This window comes from Pseudorca crassidens, chromosome 15 (assembly GCF_039906515.1).
Source record: "Pseudorca crassidens isolate mPseCra1 chromosome 15, mPseCra1.hap1, whole genome shotgun sequence".
NCBI lineage: Eukaryota > Metazoa > Chordata > Mammalia > Artiodactyla > Delphinidae > Pseudorca > Pseudorca crassidens.
In genome coordinates this window covers 3,504,371-3,531,295 of record NC_090310.1, presented here as the reverse complement: position 1 = coordinate 3,531,295, position 26,925 = coordinate 3,504,371, and the positions used below count along the sequence as shown (strand labels likewise).

Here is a 26,925-nt window from a genome sequence, read left to right as displayed (position 1 = left end):
GCTCTCAGGTTGCATCCAGCTCCTTCATACTACAGACAATGGCATGATGACCCTCTCGAGGGCCTGTGCAGAGTTCTCTGGGGGGTCATCTCCAGGGAATGGAGTTTCTGGATTATAGATATGTCTGTTTCATTTCTTAGTAAGCACTGCGGGACGGCAGCTTCTCCAGAAAGGCTGCCACGACACTGGCGTGCTTTCTTGTGTGGCCCTTCCACATCCTTAAGCATTGGGTATGAGCCCCCAACCCTCGAAAATCTCCCCTGAGAATATGTTAAAATCAAAAGGAGCTGCAGGAGAGTGAGGTGCTGGAGTCACGCAGCCGGAGAAACTCCCTGCAGCCGACGGACGCGAGCAGCGAGAACCGAGTCGTGAAGTGATTTCCCCAGAGTCACGGTGTGTGGCTTTGAAACTGTCCCTCTGCCTAAACTAAAACTCAAGAGATGGGTCTTTTGGGTATTGATTAGCCAGTGATTTGAAGGTGAAAGAATTTTCTCGTTGTGCTTATTCATTCATTTATTTGTCAGCAGACATTTGTTGAGTGCTGCTACGGTAGGTCCTTGACCGGGTACTGATCACGTATGTAGCAGCTGACAGAACAAATAGATCCTGTTCTCATGGCGCTAAGGGTCTACAGTGGCAAATAAAGACAAAGAAACAAGCACTCGAAAAACGGAGACTTACAAATTGTGATATGTTCTATGAAAGAAAAGTACAGGTGCTAATTTAGCAGGGAGGTTAGGGAAATTCTCTGTGAGGAGACGAAATTTAAGCCAATCTCAAAGTTGACAGAACTAAGCAGGTGAAGAGCAGTAGACAGTAAGTGGTGCAGGAAGAGCTTTCTGGGCAGAGGGAACAGCATTGTGCAAAGACCCAGAGATGAGAGAGAATGAAATAAATGCAAGGCACCGAAAGGCAATGTGGCTGGAGGGTGGGGGAGATGGTGGGAGGTGAAGCTGGAGAGACGGTCGGGGGTTGTCAGGTATTTTGGGCTTTAGACTAATGAGAGGCCACTGAAGGGGTTAAAAGACCACTGTGGCTACTGGGTAAAAAGTACTTTGAAAAGTCAGTAATAGATGAATTTATTGTAGGAGTCTAGGTGAAAATTGATGGTAGCTTGGACGAGTTATGGGGAAGCAGGTAGAGAGAAGCTGATGAATCCCAAACGTATTCTGGAGGTAGAATCATCGATATTCGTAAATGAACTAGATGTTGAAGATGAGAAAGAGTGGGGGGCGTGTCCAGAATGACTCCCAGGTTTCTGACATGAGCAGTTGGGTAGATGGAGGCGCCATTTACCAAAGTGGTGACCACCGAGAGAGAGAGAAGTTATGGAGGGAAGAGTAAGAGTTCTCTTTAGACTGTTGAGTTTGAGACATCCAAACGGAGGTGGCACGTGGGATGTCAGATGATATGGATCTGGAGCTCGGAAGAGTAAACTTCCATTAAGCTGTTAATAGGTGATATTTAAGCTGTGAAAACTGATAGATGACCCGGTAGTAAATGTATATACAGTGAGAAGAGTTGAGGGCTTAATATGGAAACTGGAAGAACTCCAACTGTAGAGGCAAAGTAATGGAGGAACAAATGAGACCAAGGGGAGGCCAGAGATGTACAAGACAACAAAAGAGTGTGGTGCCGTGGAGGCCAACGTGAGGCAACTGTAGGTCAAAAAGGTGCAGATCATTGGATTGAGCAGCATGGAGGCCACCAAATACCTTACTGACAGCTGCGCTGCTGGAATGCTAAGCATGCAAAACTATGTTGAAATAGGTTGAGAAATTGGTACTGGCAACATGTGGGATTAATTATTCTAGAAGATCTTTCTATAGAAAGTACCTGGAAGTGCTGGCTGAACTATAACAATTCTCCTTTTAGATGCACAGCTGAATATCCCCCCAAAGTAAAGTAATCTCTAAGGGTGAAAAAACAAAACAAAACAAAATGAGGACCTTGAAACATTAGAATCTTAGCTGATTATGAAGCTACCATTGCCCCACAGGCTCTTGCCAGTCTTTATAACCAAGAAATTTAAGTTTAATAGCTGTCCGAGAAAGAGACACAGAGCCTTGAGACCTCAGGAAGTAGAAAGTTGGGACTGAGACCCTCACATATATTGGGAAACTGTAAAGGTGACACACTGAATGAAAAGACAGAATAGGAAGAATCTGCCACCTGGTGAAAGGAGATGACAGAGAGTTATTATCTCTCTTGACCTGGGCTCTGGGTGGGAAAAACTACTCATTCCTAGAATTGAAAATCACCTTTCCTCTCAGGTGTTTGGGGTTCAAAATTGCACTACTTAAGTGATCTGGATAATCACTGGATAAGAAATTAAATTACTGTGTACGTTATTTGATAGTGTACAAGGACATCGGACAGAAACAAAGTAAACCCTCTTTGGAAGGACATCTACACAGGCATCCCAAGCCTGGCCAGAGACGAGCTAACAGTCCAAAATGACGAGACACTTGAAGTGATGCTTCCTGAAAAGAGTCAGTAGAAAACAAACTGTAGAATCAGGTTCTCAAGAACTTAGGAATTGGAACCATTAGATATAAAAGATTGAGTAAGTATTTTAAAAATGTTTAATGAAATAAAAGGTAGAAAGAAAACAGGAAAGAACAGAATGTCATCCCAAAAGGCAAGGAGGATTTGGAAAAGAACAAGATAATGCTTTTAGTAATAAAAATGCAAGTTTGTAAATGGTTACTTCAACGATGGCTTAAACAGCAGACTAAATATAACTGAAGAGAATTAGAGGACAAGGTAGACCTGGCATCACGCAGACAGAAACGTGGGTTGAGAGACACGGGGAACGGGATGAGAAGGTCTGTCACATGTCCACGTGAAGAGGATCAAGAGAATGGGGTGAGGACATGCTCCACGGACATACCTGAGAGTCATCCGGGAGCATGGGATGGAAAGCAGCAGTCTTCCGATTCAGGAATCACAGTGCTTCCTCTGTAAGATAAACGAAAAGTTTACCCCTTGCTGCCTAGTGGTGATACTGCAGGACACTTCAGAGATTTTTACAGTCGCCGAGAAGAAAAGACAGGCGAGCAGCAGGCTCCCCACCCGGAACCGCAGAAACCAGAGGTCAGCCGATGGGGCCTTCAAAGCTGGAGAGAACAGGACTGAGAACCCAGAGTTGCGGTCCTGGCTGCCCCACCACCCAGGCGCCGGGCCACGGAGGATGCCACGGAGCTGCTTCCCACCAACGGACCCTGCCATAGAGGGATTCCAAAGGATGGGCCAGAGGGCAAAGGCCACCTGAAGATGCCACTGGAGAGGAAGGAGACCCGGGGTGTAGAGAATGGCGAGCAAGGAGTTGGACGGTAGGTCTGAGCAAACGTCTAAAACAGTTATAATAGGGCCGAACCCCGGGGCGCAGCCGTGCCGGCCCCCACCGGCCAGAAGCCGCGGCGGAGACCTGGAAACTACAGCCCCCGTGAGGCTCTGCGCGCGCGCATGCGCCGTGGCACGCGTGGCACGCGTGGCGCGCGGTGTGCGTGGCGCGCGGCGTGGCGTGCGTGGGCGTTCTAGAACGCAGCAGCGAGGGCCCCGGCGCCATGTTGGGGCCGAGGGGACGGCGGAGAGGCGCTTGAAGCGGCGGGAGCGGAGCGGGAGCGGGTCGGACCTGGGCTGGTAGGAGCCCCGCCCCTCCCGCCTCAGCGGATCATGACTCGGGCGGCCGCGGAGGTCGCGGTGGCGGGGGACGCGGCGTGGCGGGGCCAGCGCTAGAGATGATGCCGTTTCCGGTGACCACCCCGGGATCACAACAGACCCCGCCGCCGCCCAAGCACTATGGCGTCTCCTCCCCCATCAGTTTAGCACCCCCCAGGGAGACTGACTGCATACTTACCCAGAAATTAATTGAAACCCTGAAGCCCTTTGGGGTTTTTGAAGAGGAAGAGGAACTACAGCGCAGGATTTTAATTTTGGAGAAATTAAATAACCTGGTAAAGGAATGGATACGAGAAATCAGTGAAAGCAAGAGTCTTCCACAAGCTGTAATAGAAAACGTTGGAGGGAAAATCTTTACATTCGGTTCTTATAGATTAGGGGTGCATACGAAAGGTGCCGATATCGACGCGTTGTGCGTGGCACCAAGACATGTTGATCGAAGCGACTTTTTCACCTCCTTCTATGGTAAATTGAAACTACATGAAGAAGTAAAGGATTTAAGGGCTGTTGAAGAGGCATTTGTACCAGTTATCAAACTGTGTTTTGATGGGATAGAGATTGATATTTTGTTTGCAAGATTAGCACTGCAGACTATTCCGGAAGATTTGGACCTAAGAGATGACAGTCTGCTTAAAAACTTAGATATTAGGTGCATAAGAAGCCTTAATGGTTGCCGGGTAACCGATGAGATTTTACATCTGGTACCAAACATTGACAACTTCAGATTAACTCTGAGAGCCATCAAGTTGTGGGCCAAATGCCACAATATCTATTCCAATATATTAGGTTTCCTAGGAGGTGTTTCCTGGGCGATGCTAGTAGCAAGAACTTGCCAGCTTTATCCAAATGCGATAGCATCAACTCTTGTACGTAAATTTTTCTTGGTGTTTTCTGAATGGGAATGGCCAAATCCAGTGCTACTGAAAGAGCCTGAAGAACGGAATCTTAATTTGCCTGTCTGGGACCCAAGAGTAAATCCCAGCGATAGGTACCATCTCATGCCTATAATTACACCAGCGTACCCACAGCAGAACTCCACGTACAACGTGTCTGTTTCAACAAGGATGGTCATGATTGAGGAGTTTAAGCAAGGGCTTGCTATTACACATGAGATTTTGCTGAGTAAGGCAGAGTGGTCCAAACTTTTTGAAGCTCCCAGCTTCTTTCAAAAGTACAAGCATTATATTGTACTTCTAGCAAGTGCGCCAACAGAAAAACAACATCTAGAATGGGTGGGCTTGGTGGAATCAAAAATCCGAATCCTGGTTGGAAGCTTGGAGAAGAATGAATTTATTACACTGGCACATGTGAATCCTCAGTCGTTTCCAGCACCCAAGGAAAATCCTGACAGGGAAGAATTTCGTACAATGTGGGTGATTGGGTTAGTGTTAAAAAAGCCAGAAAACTCTGACATTCTCAGTATTGATCTCACCTATGATATCCAGTCTTTCACAGATACAGTTTATAGGCAAGCGATAAATAGTAAGATGTTTGAGATGGATATGAAAATTGCTGCAATGCATTTGAGAAGAAAGGAACTTCATCAACTACTACCTGGTCACGTGCTTCAGAAAAAGAAAACACACTCGATGGAAGGTGTCAGATGGACAGCTTTGGATGACGGCAGCCTCGACTTGTCTGTAGACAGTGAAGACAGCACGTCTGTGTCTTCACTTCCTGGCTCTATGAAGACTGGCCCAGTGACTGGCAGCGCTCAGGGCAGAAGCATTCCTGCCCCGGCTGTGATGGCAGCATCTGTGACCAGCGTACAGGTGCCTGAAGTTTCCTTACAACAAGCAAATCCCAGCGACGGCCCAGGGGGCGCGTCCAGCGGAAGCGTCCCTCAGACTGCCCCACAACCAACTATTTCTCCACCGCCGAAGCCCATGGTCACCAGAGTTGTTTCCTCAACACCTCTGGTCAACCATCCACCCAGGCCTTCAGGGAGCGCAGCAGCAAACATAGCTAACCCTATCATAGGAGTCTAGAGGACATTGTCACGTCACAAAGAAGAAAGGACCAAGGAAACCAAAACAGAAGAGGAACGGTCTCATAAAGAGACAGGTGCGACTCAATTGGAAACTATTCAGACAGCAGCTTCTCTGTTGGCCTCATGGGGAACATCCAGTGCAGACCTTCTCAGTATCCCTGCTCTCCCTGCAAATCTTATTCCTATTATCAAGAATTCAGTAAAACAGATTGAACTGAGAAGAACGATCTCAAGGGTCTGTAAGCAGCGTCTGCCAACTCAGCCTGCTGTCTTCAAATACTAAAGGAGGAGGACGAAGGGCACCAAACTAGACATGGTTCAGAATAGCTTTGTTAGGCTTATTTGATGACTTCCTTTATTGGGCTTATCTTAATCAGAAGTCCAGGTTAGTATGTGAAGCCAGAAGTACTGTTAATTAACGTGTCAGATTATTTGTGTGTCAGCCACAGTTAAACGCTAACTATTTCGAAGGACTCCTGCCCTTAAAGAGGAAAAAGAGAGAAAAAAACCCTCCAGCTATGTTTGTACCCATGACTGACATTGGGACTGGATTGATGTTGGATGCATTGTTGGGGAAAGTTTGCAGTACAAACTAGTATCAGAATTCCATGCTGGTGATGCACTTTATATTTTTATTAGACAGTAGAACAAATTTTAGATTTTTCAGCTTGGTGAATTTCAGATTTTTCCTGAATGATGTTCTTCATTATTAATCTTCAGATTGGTTCCCATTGTGCAGTGGTGTACTGTACTTCAGAAAAAGCATAAAGTACATCTAGCTCTGTCCCTGTGAGAGCTGTAACCCTTTAAAATGAAATGTCAACTCTTAGGGTATATATTTGGCATTGAAACAGTAATTAGTAGGTGTTTGGTTTTGATGGGACGGGATCAAGAAATGATTGGTTTTATCTGAAGAACTGTTTCAGAGTGCATACAGTCAGCCGTCAAACAGCAGATACTGTCCTGAGCTAACAGAGCTCCATATTCTCTTGTCCTTAATCATTTGCCCTAAAAGAAAAAGAGCTTTTTGTGTCCCCTGCCCCCACCGCCTTCTCTTTGCTTGTGTGCACAAGGTATGCTTGTATATCGTTTCACAGAAAACTCAGTATGCTAGTATTTTCTTAACCATGATGTGAAACCAACAGTCCTGTGGCCACATGGCTAATATTTTAGTAAAGCTTTACTGAAAATAATTCCCGTGAAGCATGTTATCCATCTTGGATGGTCATTTGGTCTCCACGTAAGAGAAGATTTGTATACTCCACAGAATCCCTGCTTATAGTAAAGTTAATTTCTAATTTAAACGTGTAAGCAAAAAAGCATTTTCTCAAGAATTTTAAACCAATTTTTATTTGTAAATGACTTCCTAAAATTCATCAGTAAAACTTACATGTAGAAACATCAGAAATTTCTAGCAAGCACTTGACATCTAGTCAGCTTTCTACTCTTTTGTTTTATCCTGCAAAAGATTCGAAATAATAACCTTTCTTTAAAAAAAAACAAAAAAGACAGCTCATAATTAGCAGCAGAACATTCATGTTTCTCAACAGTTGTAGGTGAATGAAAACAGTCTTTCTTAATCTGGACACAGCAAACCTAACAGGTTTTCCGAATAGCCTGATGCTGATTCTTCCTGTCCCCCAGCAGTGTTCCTTTCTACCACGTGTGCGTTTTTCACGTTAAACTGCAGCTTCTTAAACCCTTTCCCTGTCCTTTTAAATAATTTCCCCCAAAGTTGGAATATAGTCATTTCTGTTGTGGGCTGTGCAGTAATTGAGACTTTCTGTTCACCATGACTTTCTGACGCCTAATACACAGTGTTCCCACTACCTGTGCAGTCCCCTTCCACCACAATAAAATCAGGTGAAGTGTGTACAGTACCTGTGTATTTGGAATAGCTATTGTGTCCTTGAAATTGCCACGCACAGATTTAGTCTTGTCATTTTGTTCACACATTGGCGAAAAATTAGTTTATTAAATGTTTCGTGTAACTGTACTTGTTTTACCAAGCTGGGAAGTTGGAGCTTTTTAATTCTAGTTTTCGTTACCTGAATATCAGACTATTTTTTTCATATGGTGTGCATAGTATCTCATGACTGGAGTTTGCTTTGTTTTATAGTATCTGTACTCCTTGTATTTTTCAAGCACTATTTTGAAAACAGATGATGTATTTCTCCATTAAAAAACACAATAAAAGTAAGCAAGAAAGAAGCGAGCAGAGGGGTTTAAATCTGATGATAACAGTTCAGATGTTCATACTGTTGTTCTGGTGGGTAAAGTCACCGATGAACGTTTCGACTTACTTGAAGTCTAGAATTCATGTTATAATAGGGAAAAAACATGAAAAGGTTAAAACTTCATATCACTAGTGGTACAAAAAAAATGGAGTTAAAAAATCTTAATCCAAAAGAAGGCAGGAAAGAGGTGGGGGCGGGGAGGTGGGAAGCATAGAGAAAATGGTGTAGAAAGAAAATACAATCTAAGGTGGTGGAAATGAAACGAAATATATCTGTCACTATATACATAATAAATGGACTAAGCTTCCTGAGTAAAATTTGGAGATTGTCAAGAGTCCATGGAAAAACTAAGCCCAGCTGTATGCTCTTTATTTATGAGAGACACACCCAAAACGTAAGACATAAAGAATGGAAAAAAGGCCAATGGAAAGCTGTTACAGTAACAATGTTATCCAAACATTTCAAAGGAAAAATAATTACTAGGGACAAAAGGGACCACTGAATTAATGAGAGAAGAAATAGTGCAGCAGGAAAGGGGACCAATTTAATTTTTTTTGCACCTAGTAAAATAACCTCAATATAAAGCAAAGATTAACCGAAATTGCCAAAAGTGTCATTGTCACAGAAGATTTTTAAACGACTCTTTTCATTAATTGATACTAAGCAGACGACAAGTAGAAGGGAAACAGTTTTGAACACAACAACAGTGCTTGGCAGACTTTTCCTGTAAAGGGCCAGATAGGAAATATTTTCAGCTTTGTGAGGCTATACAAACTCTGCCTTTGTAGAGTGAAAGCAGCCCTGGACAATATGTGAACAGATGGCCAGGGCTGGATTTGTCACCCATTCCCCCCCGCTGGCATTTGTCATCCCTGATCTATTGGGCATTTGTTATAGAAACTTCCACTCAACAATTAGAAAGTGCGTGTTATTCTCAAGCACTTGGACATGTAAAAAAAAAATAATAATAACCTCATGCTAGATCCAGAAAGTAAGACTCAACATAGTTCAAGTTATCTGATTCATAGAACGTGTACTCTGACTGCAGAACAGTAAGTTAGGAGCAATGACACACAGCGTAGAGAAGAATTTCCTAAAGAAGACACAAGAAAGCTCACACCGTGGAGACTGATGAACAGAATCTCTTAATCGTATTGAGTAATGAACAGTGAAAACTGAAAAACAGGCTGTAAGCCGGGAGATTTCATAATACGTAAAACAAATGATTACTATCCAGGCCATATTAAGGATGAAGAAAAAAGTCTATTTGAAAAGATGAAACAGCCCAATAAACTGGCAAAAGAGATGCGTAGGTATTTCACAGAAGAGGAACTAAGAATGGACAATAAACATGGAAAGGTGCTCGATCTTGTTAGTGAGGAAAATAGGATTTAAGACCACAGAGCTATTTTTCTTTTACAAAAATGAAGCCTAACAATATTCAGGTTTGGCGAGGAGGCGGAGGGAGTACTCGCTGTCTGGTCCCTTCAGGAGAAGGTGGCTGTTGTCTAGTGTGGCCAATGTGCCCGCACCCTGTGCTCCATTCCTTCTGCCCTGGGGGCTCCACTCCCACACTGTGGGGCACTGGTGGGTTTAACCTTACCAGTCTCTTTATCCCTTGAGGTGGCCAGAGTTTGTGGGCCACCGCTGTGTCCAGAACCCTACACACCCTCTGGTTTACCTCCAGCGTGCCATGGGGATGTCATCGTTTCCCTCACATGCCATGGTACCAGAAAAGTCAGGAAGCACTTTCCTAGAAAGACCGTCCCACGGGTCACCAGGAGACGAGTAGGGGAGTGTTGCGGCAGCATTTTGTAATAGCCTGAAGCTCGAGATGACCCACATACCCCTGAACGGGGAGTGGAGAGAGTGTATTCATGCAGCAGACAGCGTGAAGCTGTGAGATTAAATGGACCAAAGCTTCATGCATCGAGGTAGGGTGTCTCATAGTGTTGAGGGGAGAGAGACAGTCACAGAAAAACACACAGTGCGGCACAATCTACGTAAGGTTTACAGAAAAGCAAAATAGGGCAGTATAATTTAGGGTGACAAAAATGTGACGCATAACTATAAAGGAAAAACGGGGAATGTGAAATAAAATTCAGAATAGCAAGGGAGAGAGGCGGGGAGAAGCAGGGGAGGTGCAGCTGCAAGAAAGCAGACTGGAAATGTTCTACTTTTTGCAGGTTGGGTGGTGGAGGAAATGGTGTTCATTTTATTATTAGTCTCAGTTGTAAATGCTTTCGTGTGTGTGTGTGTGTGTGTGTGAAGTATTTTGTAATCAAGAAACCAACATCAAAGTGATATCTTAAAGACCTCTTTATGGGTTAGGAATTGCATTTGGCCAGATAACAATTACTGAACTCCATACAGGGTGCTTTTCTCTCACATTACAGAGGGAGTAAGTTCAGGGCTGATGGGGGAGCTTTCCTGGTCCCCAGGGACCCAGGCTTCTGCACTTTCAGCCCCACCATTGTAGTCCATGCCTTCCATCCTCAAGGTCACCTCAAGGTGCAGGATGGTGGCGGGACCGCTGCCATCATAGCCATCCTATCTTCATTTAAGGCAGGAAGAAAGAAGGAAGGGGGCAAGGCCAAAGGTGTCCCTGCAGACTGTGTCCTCCTCCTATGGAGCTTTCCTGGAAGTCCCTAGAAGATGACATTGCCTCGTCTTTCACTGACTGGAACTTAGTCACAAGGCCCTGCCTACCTGTGAGGGAGACCGGAAGTTGTAGTTTGTATCAGCTGGTTACACGACCACCGTTCCCCACCATTATGCGATGGGAGAAGGAGAGGATGGGTGTTGGAAGGCAGTGGTAGAGCGAATTACACAGAACTCACACGTTTGCACATTCAAATGCTCCCAAATAAGTCAGGATCAAAAAAGACACTTTAATGTGAATTAGAACTGAACAGTAATGAAAATGCAACTTGTGGGATGCAGCCAATGTGGTATTTAGAAGGGGAGGGTTATGGCTTTAAATGCTTACCCTAGAAAAGAGTAAAGGCTGGCAGTTGATGAGCTGTGTGCCTACAGAACTCGGTTAAAAAGGATATACATTCAGTGAGAGAAGAAAGGAAATAATACAGAGCAGAAAATAAAGACAAAATAAACGTGCAGTGCAGAGGATCAACAAAGTGAAGAGTAGGTTCTTTGAAAAGACTAATAAAATAGTCAAAACCGGGAAGATTGTCGAGGAAGACTAAAGATGGTACACAAGCGATCTTAGGAATTTAAAAGGGGATATAGCTACAAATACGGTAGGTTTTTTTTTTTTTCAGTTTCATTTAAAGGATCTTATAGATAGCTTTATGGCAGTAAATTTGAAAACTTGGACGAAATGGACAATCTCGTAGAAAAAGGTAACCTACCCAAACTCACTGAAGGATAGAAAACCTGAATGGATTTATAACCTTGAAAAGAAATGGCATGAGTAGTTTGAAAATGTCCCCACCAAAACCAAAGTAAATTCACAAAAACAAAACCTAGAAGGTTGTACAGGCCAATTCTTACTGATATTCAGTGACAAGATTATTCCAATATTTTACATCAGACTATTCCAGAAAACAGAAAAAGAAGAAACATTTTTTTACAACAAATCTCACCTTCATATCAAAACCAGAGAAAGGGAACATGATAAAGAAAAGTTATGAGCCAAATTCACTTATGAATATTGATTTTGAAAACTAAAACCAAACCAGAAATGTATATGAAAACCATCATGACCAAGTTTGATGAATCTCTGGAACGCCGAGATGATTTACATGTGAGATGTCGGCTGGCACGTTAATGCTGGTTGTTGGCAGGAGGCCTCAGCTCTCCATAGGGCTGACTGAATGTCCTCACAGCATGACGGCTGACTTAACCCCAGCACGTGATCTGAGAGAGCCAGGCACAAGCCGCAGTGTCTTACATGACCTGACCATGGAAGTCACACTGCCACTTCCACCATGTCTTTGTGATTAAACGGGCCCTATTCACGGTGGCAGGAGACTACAAAAGGGCTCGAAAAGCAGGAGGTCACTAGGGGCCATCTTGGAGACTGACTTGCTCATTGATCAACAGGAAAAATGGGTCCATTTTAATATATTGCAATGGAATACCATACAGCACTGAAAACGAATGAGCTGGAGATACACATAGCAAGTGGGTGTGTTCATATTGTATGATACCATTTCATCAGTTTTTTAAAAAATGGCAAATTAAATATATTTTTCAGAGATACTTACTATGTATGTATATAATATCTTGGCCATACTTAATACATGGAAAAAAAAATATAAATCTGCACATGGGAGTTATGACCCCAAATCGGCGTAGCTGTTATTTCTGGATAGGAGAGAGAAGGCTCAGCCATATCTAGAATGTTCTTTATTTCTTCAGGCTGCAGCGGGTGCATTATTTTGTTCTTCATACCCTTCTGGATGCCTGAAATGTTTCCTGCTTATACAGAAGGGTGAATAGGAGAAAAGAGAGGAAGCCTGTGTGTAGACAACTTTCCCACAAAGTTTGGCTGACAAGGCAGAATTCAGTTCTTTGGGGCTGTGGGACCGAAATCTCCATGTTTTGTTTCCTTTCTTTTTCTTGCGAGCTGTGGACCAGAGCCCACTCTCAGCTCCTTTTCCTGTAGCCCCTCCCATCGGAGCAGGGGGAGCCCCTTGTTCAGACCCTTTTCTTCTGTGACCAGCTGGAGAACACTCTCTGCTTTGAAGTCACTCACATGATTAGGTTGGGCCCACTGGGTACTCTCTGTATCTTAAGATCAACTGCTCAGTTACCTTAATTATACCGGCAGAATCTCTCTTGCCCATGTACTTAATCATGGGAGTAACCGTAGGGGCAGAGATCATGGGGTCACCTTTAATTCTGCTCCCACCGTGACCTTCCATAGTTTTTCTGTGCTCAGATGCTCCTGTACAGATCTGTGTAAACATGTACACATGCAAACTTTTAGTCAGTTTTTTTTTAATTATTTTTTTTTAAATTTCATTTTATCTTTGGCTGTGTTGGGTCTTCGTTGCTGCGCGCGGGCTTTCTCTAGTTGCGGTGAGCGGGGGCTACTCTTTGTTGTGGTGCACATGCTTCTCATTGCGGTGGCTTCTCTTGCTGTGGAGCACGGGCTCTAGGCGCGGGGGCTTCAGTAGTTGTGGTGTATGGGCTCAGTAGTTGCAGTGGGGAGGCTCTGGAGCGCAGGCTCAGTAGTTGTGGCCCACGGGCTTAGTTGCCTCGTGACATGTGGGATCTTCCCGGACCAGGGATCGAACCCGCGTCCCCTGCATCGGCAGGCGGATTCTTAACCACAGCGTGACCAGGGAAGTCCCAGTTATTATTATTTTAAAGTGGGATCACATACTTAGTTTTCTGTATCTTTTCTTAACAAACTCCTTTTGAAAGTCTCCGCACATCATCTGTTATCATTCTGATTCATTCATTCTAGGGCTTATGGAATATTCCATGGTGTGGTCAGAGCACTGTGTATATTTGGGGGTCATTAAGAACAATTTTGCAATACATATTCCTGTATATACCATATTTCACCACATAAAAGATGTTACTGATTGTAAGATCACCATACCTACTTACCACTACCATAAAAAATCGTACAAGTTAAACGAGGACACAATGTCTTACTATTATTACTTGGGGTTCCTAGTTTTGTGCTTACCTAAAGAGCCCTAATAAACCTGAAGATTTATTTAAACACGGACTTTAATCTGTAGTGGTTCTGTGCACACGCACACACAAAAAGATAAATAGGAGTGAAATAAATTCAAAGTCTTCTTTTCGACTCGAGCTGTCACTGTGCACATCTCCACACGGTGCCCTTCTTTGCGCCCTCAAGAATATTGCTGATGCCGCATTTCTTGAAAGTGCTCCACTGTTATCCCTGGGATTTTCTCTCAAGCTGTTGGCCCCAAATTCTGCAAGTTTGCACATGACAACCAGAGCTCATTCATTCTTCAAATGGCCCTTAAAGGGCTGAAATATTGAAGAATCTCGCCCCCCAGGAACAATAGCCAAGTTCTCACATGACAGCTGCTGCCTGGGACACTCCACAAGAACGCAGGATGCGTTCAGAGATGTTCAAGTGTGTCTAGGAGTTGATGAAATACATACCGTAAGCGCGTGCATTCATTCATTCATTCGTTTAGGAGGTTGAAAAGTATGTACGCTTAAAAACTTACTTTCACCAGTTATATATACGTGCACAGTTACAAGCGATACTTTCTCATTGCTGATTAGAAATAACAAAACAAAGAAAAAATGCTGACGCAGCAGGTCCCTGCACTAGCCTTCCCTCTTCCCAATTTGCCCTGCCCAGAGGGAGCCAGTTTCAGTTGTGAACTGTTCCTTATTTGGCATTTAATTCCACAGCTTAAAGTAACACATTTATCCCACTACTGCTTTGTTTTTACATTTTGAGCCTGATCTAGTGACTCCTTCCATGAAGATGAGAATTCAGCTCTGTTCACCATCCCTCTTTGAAAACATCAGCTTCCCTTGCCCTGTCCTCTCAGGACAGTTGTAAATTTGTTTAGATTAGTAATCAGTGTTTACATTTTTAGGACCAGAGACAGCTTTTTACAGCTGAGGCCTGGTGTACACAAAGATTACCTTTCCTTCTAGTCCAGCTTCCAGTCTCTTTGGAATTAATTATTGGTATTATTTGCCCTTTTTCTTGGTACTTTTCACGAATTCAGCATTCCTCCATCCTCTGCCAGTATCTCTTTTCAAGATGCTCAGGTGTGTGGCTGGTTTTATCCAGTTTGGGCGCCTTCCGCCTGCTCAGGTCAGGCTGGTTGCTCTCGAGCCCGCTCTCAGCCGTCCTCACCCTGGTGTCTCTGCAGAGGAGACCCCCGTCTCTGCTCCCTTTCCCCTGGTTCTCGCTTTACACCTGGTTTACGTGGACCAGCTCCTCCCGTGGCCTCCTGGGAAAGTGTCCATGAGAGGTGAAGTTGCTTGAAAAACCTTTGCTCCACCTTAATGCTGGATTAATAGCTTAGCTGGGCGTAGAGCTTTAGATGAAAATACTTTTCTCTCCTAGAATTTTGGAGGCCTCAGTCCATTCCTTTCAGCTCCCAGTGCCTCCAGGAGAGGCTGGGGCGTGTTGGGACTCTCACTCCTTTGGACTTAATCTCTCTCTCCTCCCTCTGGAGACGCGGGTAATTTCTTCACGCTGCCTCATTCTGCAGACTTACAGTGTGTGTTCGGTTGGGGTGTGTTTGCACCCTTTCTGCTAGACTTTTGTTTTTTTGTGTAAAAAGTGATGGTTGTGTCTGTTACCGTATTTGTTTATAACGACCATATTCTCTTAACGTATTAAGGTTATTAAAATTTGCTGTTTGCGTATTTTGACCCCTTATGCGTTTTTAAATTTTTGGCCGTGTTCGGTCTTTGTTGCAGCGCGCGGGGCTTCTCATTGCGGTTTGGCTTCTCGTTGCGGAGCGTGGGCTCTAGGCACGCAGGCTTCAGTAGTTGTGGCATGCGGGCTCAGTAGTTGTGGCGCGCGGGCTTAGTTGCTCTGCGGCATGTGGGATCTTCCCGGACCAGGGCTCGAACCTATGTCTCCTGCATTGGCAGGCGGATTCTTAACCACTGTGCCACCAGGGAAGTCCCCCCTTATGCGTTTTTAACCTCTACTGTGTGTCAGACTTATAAGCTAAAAACGCATGTTCTTCAGTTCTGAAAAATCACATCCCTCCTTGGATCGTTCCTTCTGGTTCGTCTGTTATCCAGGTTCTGCGTCTCCTGGACTGACGTGTTTTCCGGGTCTTTTCTCTCCTAGTTTCTCTTGTCTTCTTGCCCAATTTTCAAAGCGGTTTCCATGGCTGTCTCTTCCAGCCTGCACGAGCGTAGGGATTTCGCTGCAGGGCAGTGGGGCGTCGGGCATCCTCGGGATGCAGCCTCCTGGGCAGGGAGGCTCCTCACTCTGGGCGAGAGACAGGGGGTGCTGACCTTCGCGACAAAGCTGGTCCTCCAGGTGGACCCGGGAAGGGGCGTCGGCGGCCCCTCCCGTGTGGGCCTGTGAGCAGGGGCGCCGGGTGGGCTGGTGTCGCTCGGTTTACCAGGATCCTCTCCCAGGGAGGGCTCGAGGCTTCTCTGGGGAGTCACACAGGGCCTTTGGTTTCAGCTAAAGAAAGTTCCTGCTTCTGCCACACTGCTCTCTCGTTGGCATGGTTCTGGAAGGCTCTGTTTCCATCTGTGACTGGCTAACAAATGGTCTGAGCGTTTGATCTCCTCAGTTACCCATTATCTTAATTAGCTTATTAGTTCCTTCTAGAGACGGCTGCTCTTCCCTGATTAGGGCCCTAATTGGCAGGAGAAGGTCCAAGTTTTACCACGGAAATAATGCTCCTCGGTACTTGAAAATGTGACTTCCCCCCACTTAAGAAAATAAGACATATTCATTATTGAAAATTTGGAAAATAAGGGTAAGTATTAGGTAGAGAGTAAAAATCACCTGTAAAGTCACCGCCTAGAGAGAATTGCTTTCAACATTTTGGTGCCTTTCATTCTTTTCTTACTGTTGCATTACTTTTCTTACATAATTTAAATCAACCTATGTACATAGTTTTATATATATATATATATATTTTTTTTTTTTTTTTTTTTGGGGGGGGTACGTGGGCCTCTCACCGCTGTGGCCTCTCCCGTTGCGGAGCACAGGCTCCGGACGCGCAGGCTCAGCGGCCATGGCTCACGGGCCCAGCCGCTCCGCGGCACGTGGGATCCTCCCGGACCGGGGCACGAACCCGCGTCCCCTGCATCGGCAGGTGGACTCTCAACCACTGTGCCACCAGAGAAGCCCCCCGCTGGCTGTTTTTAAATTGGGGTGGCCCAATGCCAGTTCACATTCCCATGGGCAGTTTCTGACTGTGCCGTCTCTCCTTACCCTCGCCGTCGTGTGATTCCATCACCAAAGAATCTTTGCTGATTTGAAGGGAGAGTGTACCTCATTATTTAGCTTGCGTTTCCTTTAGTATTTGTGAGGTGGAGCAGATTTTGGAATGTTCACGAACATCTGTTTGTCATCTGTACCTGCTTCTTATTGCTTTCCTAATCTTTATTTTGAAATACTTCAGGCACACAAGAAATAGATACAGCGTAGTGTAATGAACTGTTTGCGCACCCGTGACCCAGCTTAAGAAATAAGATGTCACGGGCGGAGTACGGAGGGTGCGGAGGGGACGCGGTCCCCTTGGAGGTGTTCGTGGCTCTCTTCCAGGCCCATGGAGAGGAGGCTTGGGAAGCCTAGGACATCTGCATTTTGCCCGGGACTTGAACCCCTGGGCCACTGGCGGGAAGGCGGACCTCGGGCAGCTCCGTGGGTGGCGGACAAGGATTTGTGCTGGGGGGACAGGGCCGGGTGGAAATGGAGCTGCAGAGCTGGCAGCGGGCAGCGGCCACTCGGGGCGCCTCCTCCCGGCAGCATCCAACTTTCAGAGCGGCTGCTGTAGGCAGTGTCCTTATTGCTGGTCGGAACTCAGGGGCCACAACAGCCTGTGGCCACTTCCAGGCGGCAGAGCCCTCGGCGGGATGGGCAGGGGGCTCCGGTCCCCACCCGGCGTGTCCTCAGGGCGCCCTCCCCCTGGACAGGTGTGGCGGCGGGTCGTGAGGCTGTGGACGGGTATGTAACTGTAGAAGGGACCGTGTGCAGGAAAGGGCAGAAGACCCACCTGCTTGGGTCGGCAGGTCATTACCAAGCAAGCCGCCGACCAGAGCCTCGCTGTCCCCGCGGGGTCACCCTGAGCTCCACCCTCTCCCTCCCCCTCCCCCTCGGAAGGAGCCACCATCCTGACTTCGTAATGACTGTTTTCTCAGTTTCCTGTTAGTGTTATCACCTGTGCATTTTTGCCTACGAGTTTCCCTTTGCCTGTTTTGAGTTATGTGGGTGGATTTACGTCTCCTTCGTGTCGTGCTCGTGGGGCTCCCGCCCGTGCTGCTTGGAGCCGTGTCCTGCCACGTGGGTGCAGTGATGCTGAGCAGCTCTGCAAATGGGTCTGGGAATCGTGCAGCTCAGAGCACCCTGGTCCCTAAGCGTACAAGTCCCTCAGGGGTGCACACCTGGTAGGGATATTGCTGGACACTGAGGGTGCATATTTCTACTTTACCTGATGGGGTCAAAGAGCTTCCTACTTTACCATTCCACTGCAAGCGTCAAGTGCCTGGTCTGCTCTGCTGCATTTTCTATTGTTTCGTCTTTTTCTTAATGATTTGTGGGCATTCTTTATTCTAGATTCTAGTCTTTTTTAAAAATATATTTTTAAAAATATTTATTTATTTAGGCTGTGCCGGTCTTAGTTGCGGCATTCGGGCTTCTTAGTCGCGGCATTCGGACTTCTTAGTTGCGGCCTGCAAACTCTTAGTTGCGGCACGCATGCGGCGTGTGGGATCTTGTTCCCCGACCAGGGATTGAACCTGGGCCCCTTGCATTGGGAGCGAGGAGTCTTACCCACTGGACCACCAGGGAAGTCCCTAGATTCTGGTCTTTTATCAGTAATACGTGTTATAATGATAATGATTTCCTCCCAGTCTGTGAGTTGATTTTCTAAACTCTACTTATCGTGTCTTTTGATGAATAAAATTGTTCATATAGTTGACGTTGTTGATTCTCTTCTTTATGGTCAATGCTTTTGATTCTGTTTTGGTTTTGTCTCGTATAAGGGATCCGTCCCTGCCTCTGAGGCTGTAGAGATAGTCCCTGCGTTCTCTTATGAAAGCTTGATAGTTTTGCCTTTCACATTAGGGTCTTTAAAGCCTGACTTTTTTTTTTTTTTTTTTGCGGTACACGGGCCTCTCACTGCTGTGGCCTCTCCCATTGCGGAGCACAGGCTCCGGACGCGCAGGCTCAGCGGCCATGGCTCACGGGCCCAGCCGCTCCGCGGCATGTGGGATCCTCCCAGACCGGGGCACGAACCCGTGTCCCCTGCATTGGCAGGCGGACTCTCAGCCACTGCGCCACCAGGGAAGCCCTATGGGCTGATTTTTAAAATGGAAATAAAATTCACATAAAATTAACAATTTTAAAGTGTATAATCCAGTAGCATTTAGTACCTGGCCATGTCATGTTGGTCTTTTATTGTATCAATACAGTATATTACAGTGATTGACTGTTGACTGTTAGATCACTCTTGCATTCCTGGGATAAATCCCACTTGAACATGGTTTGCTACTATCTTGGAGACTTTTACATCTCTATACATAAGGGATATTGGTCAGTAGTTCTCTTGTGATGTCTCTCTTCTTTCTTTTATTGGACTTCATGAGACTGCCAATTGGTTTCTTCAGTCAGTTTTGAAAAATGCTCTCGTATTTTCTTTTCAGATATTGCCTTTGCCCTCTTTCCTCCCAGAGCCGTCTTTTTTTTTTTTCCTGGCCGTGCTGCATGGCTTGTGGGATCTTAAGTCCCCAACCAGGGCTTGAACCCGGGCCCTCAGCAGTAAAAGCCCTGAGTCCTGACCACTGGCCTGCCAGGGAGTCCCCCAGAGCTGTCTTTCAACGTGTGTGAGGCCTCTCGCTCTCTCTTCCCTGTCTCCTAATGTCTTTCGTGTCTCCTTTGTTCTTCCTTTTTTGGTCACTTTATACCACATCTTAGACATTTTAGACTTGCCTTTTAGTTCACTGATTCTCTTTTCCGTTGTGTCTGATATGCTGCATACTTTCTGTTACTGTATTGTTTCGTTTCTAGAAGTTCTAATTGGTTATTTTTCAAAGCTGATGTTATTGTTTACGATTTCCTGTTCTCTACATATATTTCAAGGCATGTTTTATCTCTTTAAACATGCTTTATCTCTTTAAACATGTTTATCTCTTTAAACATGTTTTATCTCTTTAAACTGCATGATCTTATAATTTGTGTACGGTAATCTTAACATCTGACGTCCTCTTCTTTAAAAGGAAAATTTGCATTGAAAAATAGCGTACAGACAGAAGCGTGCCCACATTGTGAGGGTACAGCTCAACGAGTTTTCAGAAGACGAGTGCACCTGTGTGGCAAGAACTAGAACATTATCAGGACACCTGCAGCCTCCCTCACACCCCCTTCTGGTCCTTGGCCATTGAGCCAACCTCTCTGACTTCTAAAACCATAGTCCAGTTTTGGCTCTAAGTAAATTTCCTATAAATGGAATCGTATTATGGGTACCTTTTTGTGTCTGGCTTTTTGTTTTTTGGGTTTTTTTTGGCTTATTCTTGCTTTTAGAAGAGTCCATGCGTTACTATTGCTGTGCAGGATTCCGTTATGTGAATGGGCCACAGTTGATCTGGTCATCCTGTTGTTGGTAGACACGTGGTGTTTCCAGTTTGGGCCCATTAGGAGTGATGCCACCGTGGCCGTGTTCCTGTGCACGTCCCGTGGTCCCATGTGTGTTCCTATCGTGTGTACACTGAGGAGTGGACTTGACGGTTCAGTGGTAGGAGACACCAGCACACGGTGCCTTCCAGGCCGCTCGTGCCCGTTGACACCCCCCTCCCCCAGCAGTGTGCAAGGGCTCTAACCGTCCCACTTCCTCTCTCACACTCGGCCTGTCCGTCTTTTTCTCTTAAGCGTCCTTGACTTCCGTCAGTGGTGCTTTGTAGTTTTCAGTGACACGGTCTTGCACATCTTTTGGAAGATTTATTCCTTAGTTTCATGTTTCTTGACATTATTATAAATGGTATCTTTCTTTTTAAACATACCCTTTTCTCTTTGTTTCTAGTATTTTAAAATAGTATTGAATTTGCATACTCACCATATCTAGTCCCCTTGCTAAACTCATTTGTTAATTCTAATAATTTGTCCGTAGATTCTTTTGCATTTTCTGTATACACAATCACATCGTCTTGAAAATCATCATAAATTTCTTTCTTTCTTTTCAATCCTACCTTTCCATTCGTTTTTCTTACCTTATCGTACTGGCTGGGACCTCCAGGACCTCCAGTACGCTGTTGACCAGAAGTGGTCAGCAGGTATCCGTGTTGTGTCCCTAACTGGGGAGGGCGGGTACGATATACATTTTGTTTTAGAATTTTATTTGCCAATGGTAGGATCGATCCTGAAAAGCTAGGTAACGTATTCCCATGTCACTGCAGTCCCTTTGAAGGGTTTATTGTGAGAATGCAATGGAATTGAATGCAGAACACTCAGAATAAAGCTGGCCATGTAGCAGATAGATGCTGCGTCCCCAAATGGTCCTTAGGTAGTTTGTCGTCGTTGTTGTACATTTCAAATGCAAAAAACTTCAAATTAACGTCAAGGATTGCTTAATTAACTTAGGGCTGCGTTCTGCATCTTTTGCTAACCCAGAAAAGGGCATTCTAGTTTAAAAGGCCTTGTTTAAGGCAGGTCTGACCTCCGAGTTTTGCAGTGGCTACTGCAGAGTTTGTGTCAGCAGCGCCTCTCCAGCTGTTATTAGGGATCACCGAAATAGTCTCAATTCCCCCAATTTCGGCAAAATTCCCGAATGCAGGAACATTTGCCTCATCCGTCCCCAATGAAAAACCACATCCCTGAGTTCTCCTGCAGCCCTGGTAGTGGCTGTGAGCAACAGGGACGTCTCCGAGTTGGAGACACTGTTTCAAACCCTCCGATCCTGGGAGAGAAGAGCAAACAGGGCCCGGGGGTAAAACCTACAGCTTGAATTTATTGTCCTGAACTTACTGACGTTCAGGAAGAGAGCTGTGTTGTTCTTTCCAGTGCTGTGCTGGAGCCCATGACGGGAGCTCTGATGACAGCTGCCAGCTGCTTTCAGAATTAATGTCCAACCCCCCCACCCCCGGTATCCAGGGTCCTTTCCTCTCTCCCCACAGAGGGGATGCCGGCACCGACACGTAAAACACCGTGTGGCCTGGGGTGTCATCCCTCCACCTCTTCCCCCCTGCCCGACGGCTGCCTGGCCCAGGAGCGTCTGATGGAGGGGATGAGGGACCGCAGAGCCCTGCCCTGCAGAGTCAGCCGCTCGCAGCCTTGATTCCGGTGGCGGGAGCTGGAGCAGCTGCCGGGAGAGGGAAGCTCCGAGCTCCTTTCTTTAACCGCGTGCGTTGTGCAGGCCGCCGCCGCCGTCGTCTGTGTCACGGTTACACCTCCTGCAGGTTAGGGCCCCTTCCCAGTTCCCGTGGGAGAGACGCACAGTCCAGGAGCGGGCAGGATCGGCCCTGAACATCCAAGCCAGGGCCTGTGGCCTAACTGTGAGCCTGTTCAGGGGCAGCAAGGGTTGTTTCAGAATCTCTCCTGGCTGTGTTATCTGCCTAAGACGTGGGAAGGTGGTCATTGTGCTTCCGGGTCTGGGGCCCAGTGTTGGGCGGTAAGGTGGTCCCATGTGTGTCCTGGGTGCGGGGGACACAGAGGCCTCTCCAGGTTCTGCTTACCCAGACCCCTCCTTTTATTCCTCTGCTGGGTGTGTTTCTGCCTGTTCACCAGGGAACAGATACAGGCCCAGCTCTGAGATGTGGCGGGTTCAGGCCCAGACCACTGCAGTGAAGGCGGCACGTCGGTAAGGAGAGTCACAGGAACTTTTTGGCTTCCCAGTGCCTAGAAAAGTGATGTTTACGCTCTCCTGAGGTCTGTTAAGGGTGCGGTAGCATTATGTCTAGAAAAACAACGTACAAACCTTACTTTTAAAATACTTTGTTACTGTGCTCGCCTCAGCAGCACATATACTAGAATTGGAACGACACAGAGAAGATTAGCGTGGCCCCTGCGCAAGGATGACACGCAAATTCGTGAAGCGTTCCATATTTTTCCAATAAAGACGTTTAAAAAATAAATAAATAAAAAAATAAAATACTTTATTACTAAAACAATGTCAAAACAATTACAAGAGTAACATCAAAGATCATTGATCACAGATCACCATAGCAAATATAATATTAACGACAAAGTCTGAAATATTGCGAGAATTACCACAGTGTGGCGCAGAGACACAAAGTGAGCAAACGCTGTTGGAAGAAATGTGCCAGTAGACTTGCTCAGCCGGGGTTGCCGCAGACCCTCAGTTTGTAGCCCACCGTGTCCGTGAAGCGCGGTAAGACGAGGTGTGCCTTATATGAGAGGGAAGAGCAGAGCCTCGTATCTGCCACCTTCCTGGGAACTGACAAACGTTTTAATCTAGAGAAAAGAGTTAGAAATCCAAAACGCAAATGAAAACGGTAGGTGCTCGAGTATGTCTTCCGAGCGCTCCATGGGTTTCCCTTTCTCCCCCGTGGGCTTTCTGTAGACAGGGACTGGGGGAGGGGAGTGCCCTGGCAGCGGTTCCTATCCTAGCTGAGTTCCAGAACCTTCTGGGGAGCTTTTACAAGAATGCAGATTCCTGGGTGTCCCTCAGACCTGCAGGACCAGATAAACCTCTGACCTCGCTAACTCGGTCACCCCTAGCGTAGCGAGAAATGTCCAGGGCTGGGCCGTCCAGCCCAGCTCACGGGGAGGCGTGATCCAGAAATGGAGCGCGTCTTCTTCACCCAGTGGCAAGGTTGGGCGTTTTCCTGTAAGATGAGTGACTTGGCATGTGAGATCAGCGCCGTACAAGGCCTGGCCGCTCTCGTCACGTTACCCCGCCAGCGCCGCTCCCGTGGGCCAGGGCTTCTCCATGGTGTGTCTGTTGCCGAACCCCCATCACGGTGGCGGTGGGGGGGCCACGGGGACGACCTTGCTCGGGACGCGGGCTCCACCGTGACGCCCCAGATCCAGCGCGCAGAGCCTGGACCACGAGGCTGCGGGTCTGCCTGGACCAGGCTGAGAACCCCAGGCCGCGCCCCGCAGGCCGCTGGCCTGTGGGTGAGGCTGCCCACACGTCCCTCCTGTCGCCGCCCAGCCTCCATCCCAGGCTTAGGGAGGAGGTGCTGCTCTGAGCCGGGCAGACACGCCCTGGGTTTGCCCGTCGTTGGGATGTGTGGATTGTGGTGGCGAAGCTGAAGTGGGATCAGACGTGGCGCGGCACCCTCATCGGCACCCGAAGCCACGACCCTCCTCAGGACGCCTGGCCGAACGGTCGGTCTCCAGCGGCCTCATCGGGCGCCCCCGCCGCCAGGCCCCCAGCCCACCTCGGGGCAGCCGCAGAGTCCTACACACGTGCGAGGACCTCAGAGTGTTTGTGATTTTTACTTTACACCTGAGTACTTGCCTTCCAGAGTTGACATAAACATTTTTAATCACATTTATTTAGAGTTTTAAAAAATGAAACGAGTAAAACATCACACAGAGTTATCCATAAAGTATGTCCTATCACGTGCAGTATGTGATGTCACACGTGTTCTAGCAGCTCCAATACGTTATGAAATGTACCTCCCCAGGCTCAGACCCCCACCTGTCAGGCGGCCATTTCTTGAACTTACTGTGTGCCTCTTCTATCTGTTTTTGAAAACAGCTTTACGTGCACATATACGCACACCATGAGCAGCATGCCGCGGGGTTTCGTGTGCTCTTTTCAGCATGTAAACAGAGGTCCCACACCCTACCCATTGCTCCCCATCTGCCTTTCCACCCGCCACTGGGTACAGGCTGGGCCCAGCTTTCCCTGCAGCATCTCTGCCCTGTGCGAGGATAGTCCCCGTGGAGGGTTGCGTGGGGTTCAGGGGCCTTCCTTGCTCAGGTGTCCACACGTGTGAGGGTCCTCGTGGCTGTGCTGCCCGCAGGGTGTGCACGGATCTGTCGGCTGGACCTTGTGGGTTGCTCTACACGTTGGCCGTGCTGGCGTTGGCGGCCCAGCGGCCCCAGCCTTGAGCTGCCGCTACCTCCCTCCCGACAGCCCTGGCCCTTCAACCCTGAGGGCCCATGGATGAGCCCTGGACGCTGTTCCAAACTCCCCAGGCGGCCCTGAGCGCGGGCGGGGTGAGAGCCCCTGCTTTAGCCTGGGAGGGGGTCAGCTGCGAGGGGACGCGGGACCCCAGCTGGAGGAGTGGTGTTCAGTCGGCCGAGAGTGTGCGCCCACGCCCATCTGCTGCAGTCCCAGGGACGCTGGCCCTGGTCGCTCGGGCCTCGTCCAGGGCCTCTGCGGGCCCCCAGGAATCGAAGAGGAAAGGGTGACCTTATGGGCTCTGCTGCTGCCCGGGAGCCCCAGCACTTGTGCAAGGTGGTTTTGAGGTGCATCCTCTCCTGCAGCCCCGTCCTAGGGGGAGGAAAAGCCTGGGCTAGAGCGTCGTTTTGGACTGGTTTTTAAATGTCTTCTTCCAGGCAGGGCCCCCGCTTGTGCCGTGATGCCCCAGCCGTGAGAGCAGGGGGTGGGACTGGTGAGGCTGGGGGCTGCCTCCCCGCCTGCCCCCACCTCTGTTCCTCCATCCCTGCCTCCTGCCCTCGGCCTCCTCCTTCCCCTGACCCGCCCCTCTTCCCCCCACCCCTCCCCCCGCCCGCTGCCCTGCCTGACGGTCGCTGGCCCGGCTCTGCAGCAGGCGGGGAGCAGCGGGCGCCCGGCAAACGGCTCGCACTGCGGCTGAGCGGCCTCCCTCCTGCAGCCCCGGCTCTCTGTGGGCTGCCGGGGACCGGGCCCCCTTCTCCCTTCTGGAAGGCAGGTCGGTGTTCCCGGGCGCCCTCGGCCCCCGCTTGCCCACCTCACTTGCCCTGGCTTTGTCTGGTTTTGTCTGGAACGGTTATAGGAAGGGATGCTGCAGACAGAGGCTGTGTGGAGGGCCCTCGGCAGGGGGCTCAGAGAGGAAGGCCTGGGTCAGCCGGGGAAGGCGACGGTGACAGGAGACTGGCCCTCGAGTTCCATGTGGCTTCTCAGCTTTCACGCGACATTAGTTTAAAAGAGCGCTTCCTACGTGTTGAAGGGTAAGGCTTTTGTGGGGTGTGCACGGGTGTGCGCGTGTGCATGCGTGTGCCTGGCCGTGTTGGAGGTGCCCCGGGACGGAGCAGCCGTGTTCTGGATGGAGACCAGCCGGCCCTGTGGGCTGGAGTGACGTGGCGAGTTGACTGCTTCCTCCTTGTAAACGGGGTGGGGGGGATGATGAACAGTCGTCACCTAATCAGCTCACGCACGCACACACGGGCTGCCAGGACGGGACAGGGGATGGGCAGGTTTTGGGGTCGGCGTGGTACCCACGAAGCCCCCAGCACGCTGACTCTGCGGGGGTCGAGGCTGTGGTGGGCTTGGCATCCCGCGGGGAGGCCGTGGTGCTGGCTGGTCTCGGGGCTGGGATGCGCCACGGGCTCCTGTGGGGCGTCTGGGGCCTCGGACGGCCGGGCTGCCTGGCTCTCGGGGCGAGCCCCGGAGGAGCCACGGCCTTCCGAGGATGCGGTCTGTGGGCAGAGTCCCGCGGCCGCCTGCAGGCCTGCTTGACGGAGCCGCGACCCGTGTTAGGAGCGGCCTCGAGCCATCTGTTCACCCCGCGCTGCTTCTGCCGCAGGGATAAACGCCCAGGCCCGGAGACTGCAGCGGAGCCGCGCCAAGGGAACCACAGCCCCGGCCGCGGGGGGCACCTGGAGCCCCCCTCCACCCCGCCTGCGCCGCACGGTCAGCGAGACCAGCCTGGGCTCGGCCATTGCCCCGCCGTCCACTGCCCGGGGCCCCGAGGAGCCCGGCCAGGACGCCATGCGCTGCTCCCTCTACGAGTCGCCCCACCTGCTGCTCCTGCAGGGCTACAGCCAGCAGCACGTGAGCGCCCCTCTCCTGGGCCCGAGGCGGTGGGAGGGGCGGCGGCGAGCAGGGCGTGGGAGGCTCTCGGCTTGGCGCCCCCGCCCCTCTGCTCCTTACTGACCACGTCAGCCGGGGGTGGGGGGGGGGGGGGGGCTCGGGGGCCGGAGAAATGGGCCGCGGGGGAGCACCCCATTGGGTCCGCCCTAGACGCTGGAGGAGGGTGGCGGCTTCCCCGTCCTCTGCTTCCAGAACATTCTTTCGGCCAGGCTGCAGTGGGCGGCAGCAGGGCCTTGGGAGGGGGTCCCCCCAGCTCCTCACTCACTGATCCCAGCGTGGGTCTTACCTGGTACTGGGCCCCCTTCCTGCCCGGCCTGGCGGGCCCCTGGGGAATGGCCCCCGTGGGCTGGGGCGCAGGCCTCCCGCGGCCTCGAGCGTGTGCGGGGCGGCTTCCCCTGAGGAGTCCCGCAGG

At 48.8% G+C, this 26,925-nt stretch overlaps 2 protein-coding genes and 1 non-coding gene across 3 annotated transcripts in view; all 3 read left to right on the top strand.

Moving 5' to 3' along the window:
- Nucleotides 1–26,925, top strand: part of RADIL (Rap associating with DIL domain) — a 56,791-nt gene that overhangs the window by 5,773 nt on the left and 24,093 nt on the right. The window contains exon 2 of the mRNA XM_067705395.1: nt 26,227–26,474. Coding sequence (XP_067561496.1) covers nt 26,227–26,474 — 248 coding nt within the window. The remainder of the gene's footprint in view (nt 1–26,226; nt 26,475–26,925) is intronic.
- PAPOLB (poly(A) polymerase beta) lies at nt 3,538–7,889 on the top strand. The gene is given in 2 exon segments (XM_067705389.1): nt 3,538–5,612; nt 5,614–7,889. Coding segments are annotated over 2 exon segments (1,905 nt in total). The 5' UTR covers nt 3,538–3,743; the 3' UTR covers nt 5,650–7,889.
- LOC137208268 (U6 spliceosomal RNA) lies at nt 22,525–22,631 on the top strand. Its single transcript, XR_010935582.1, has one exon. It is a non-coding gene; the product is annotated as a U6 spliceosomal RNA (small nuclear RNA).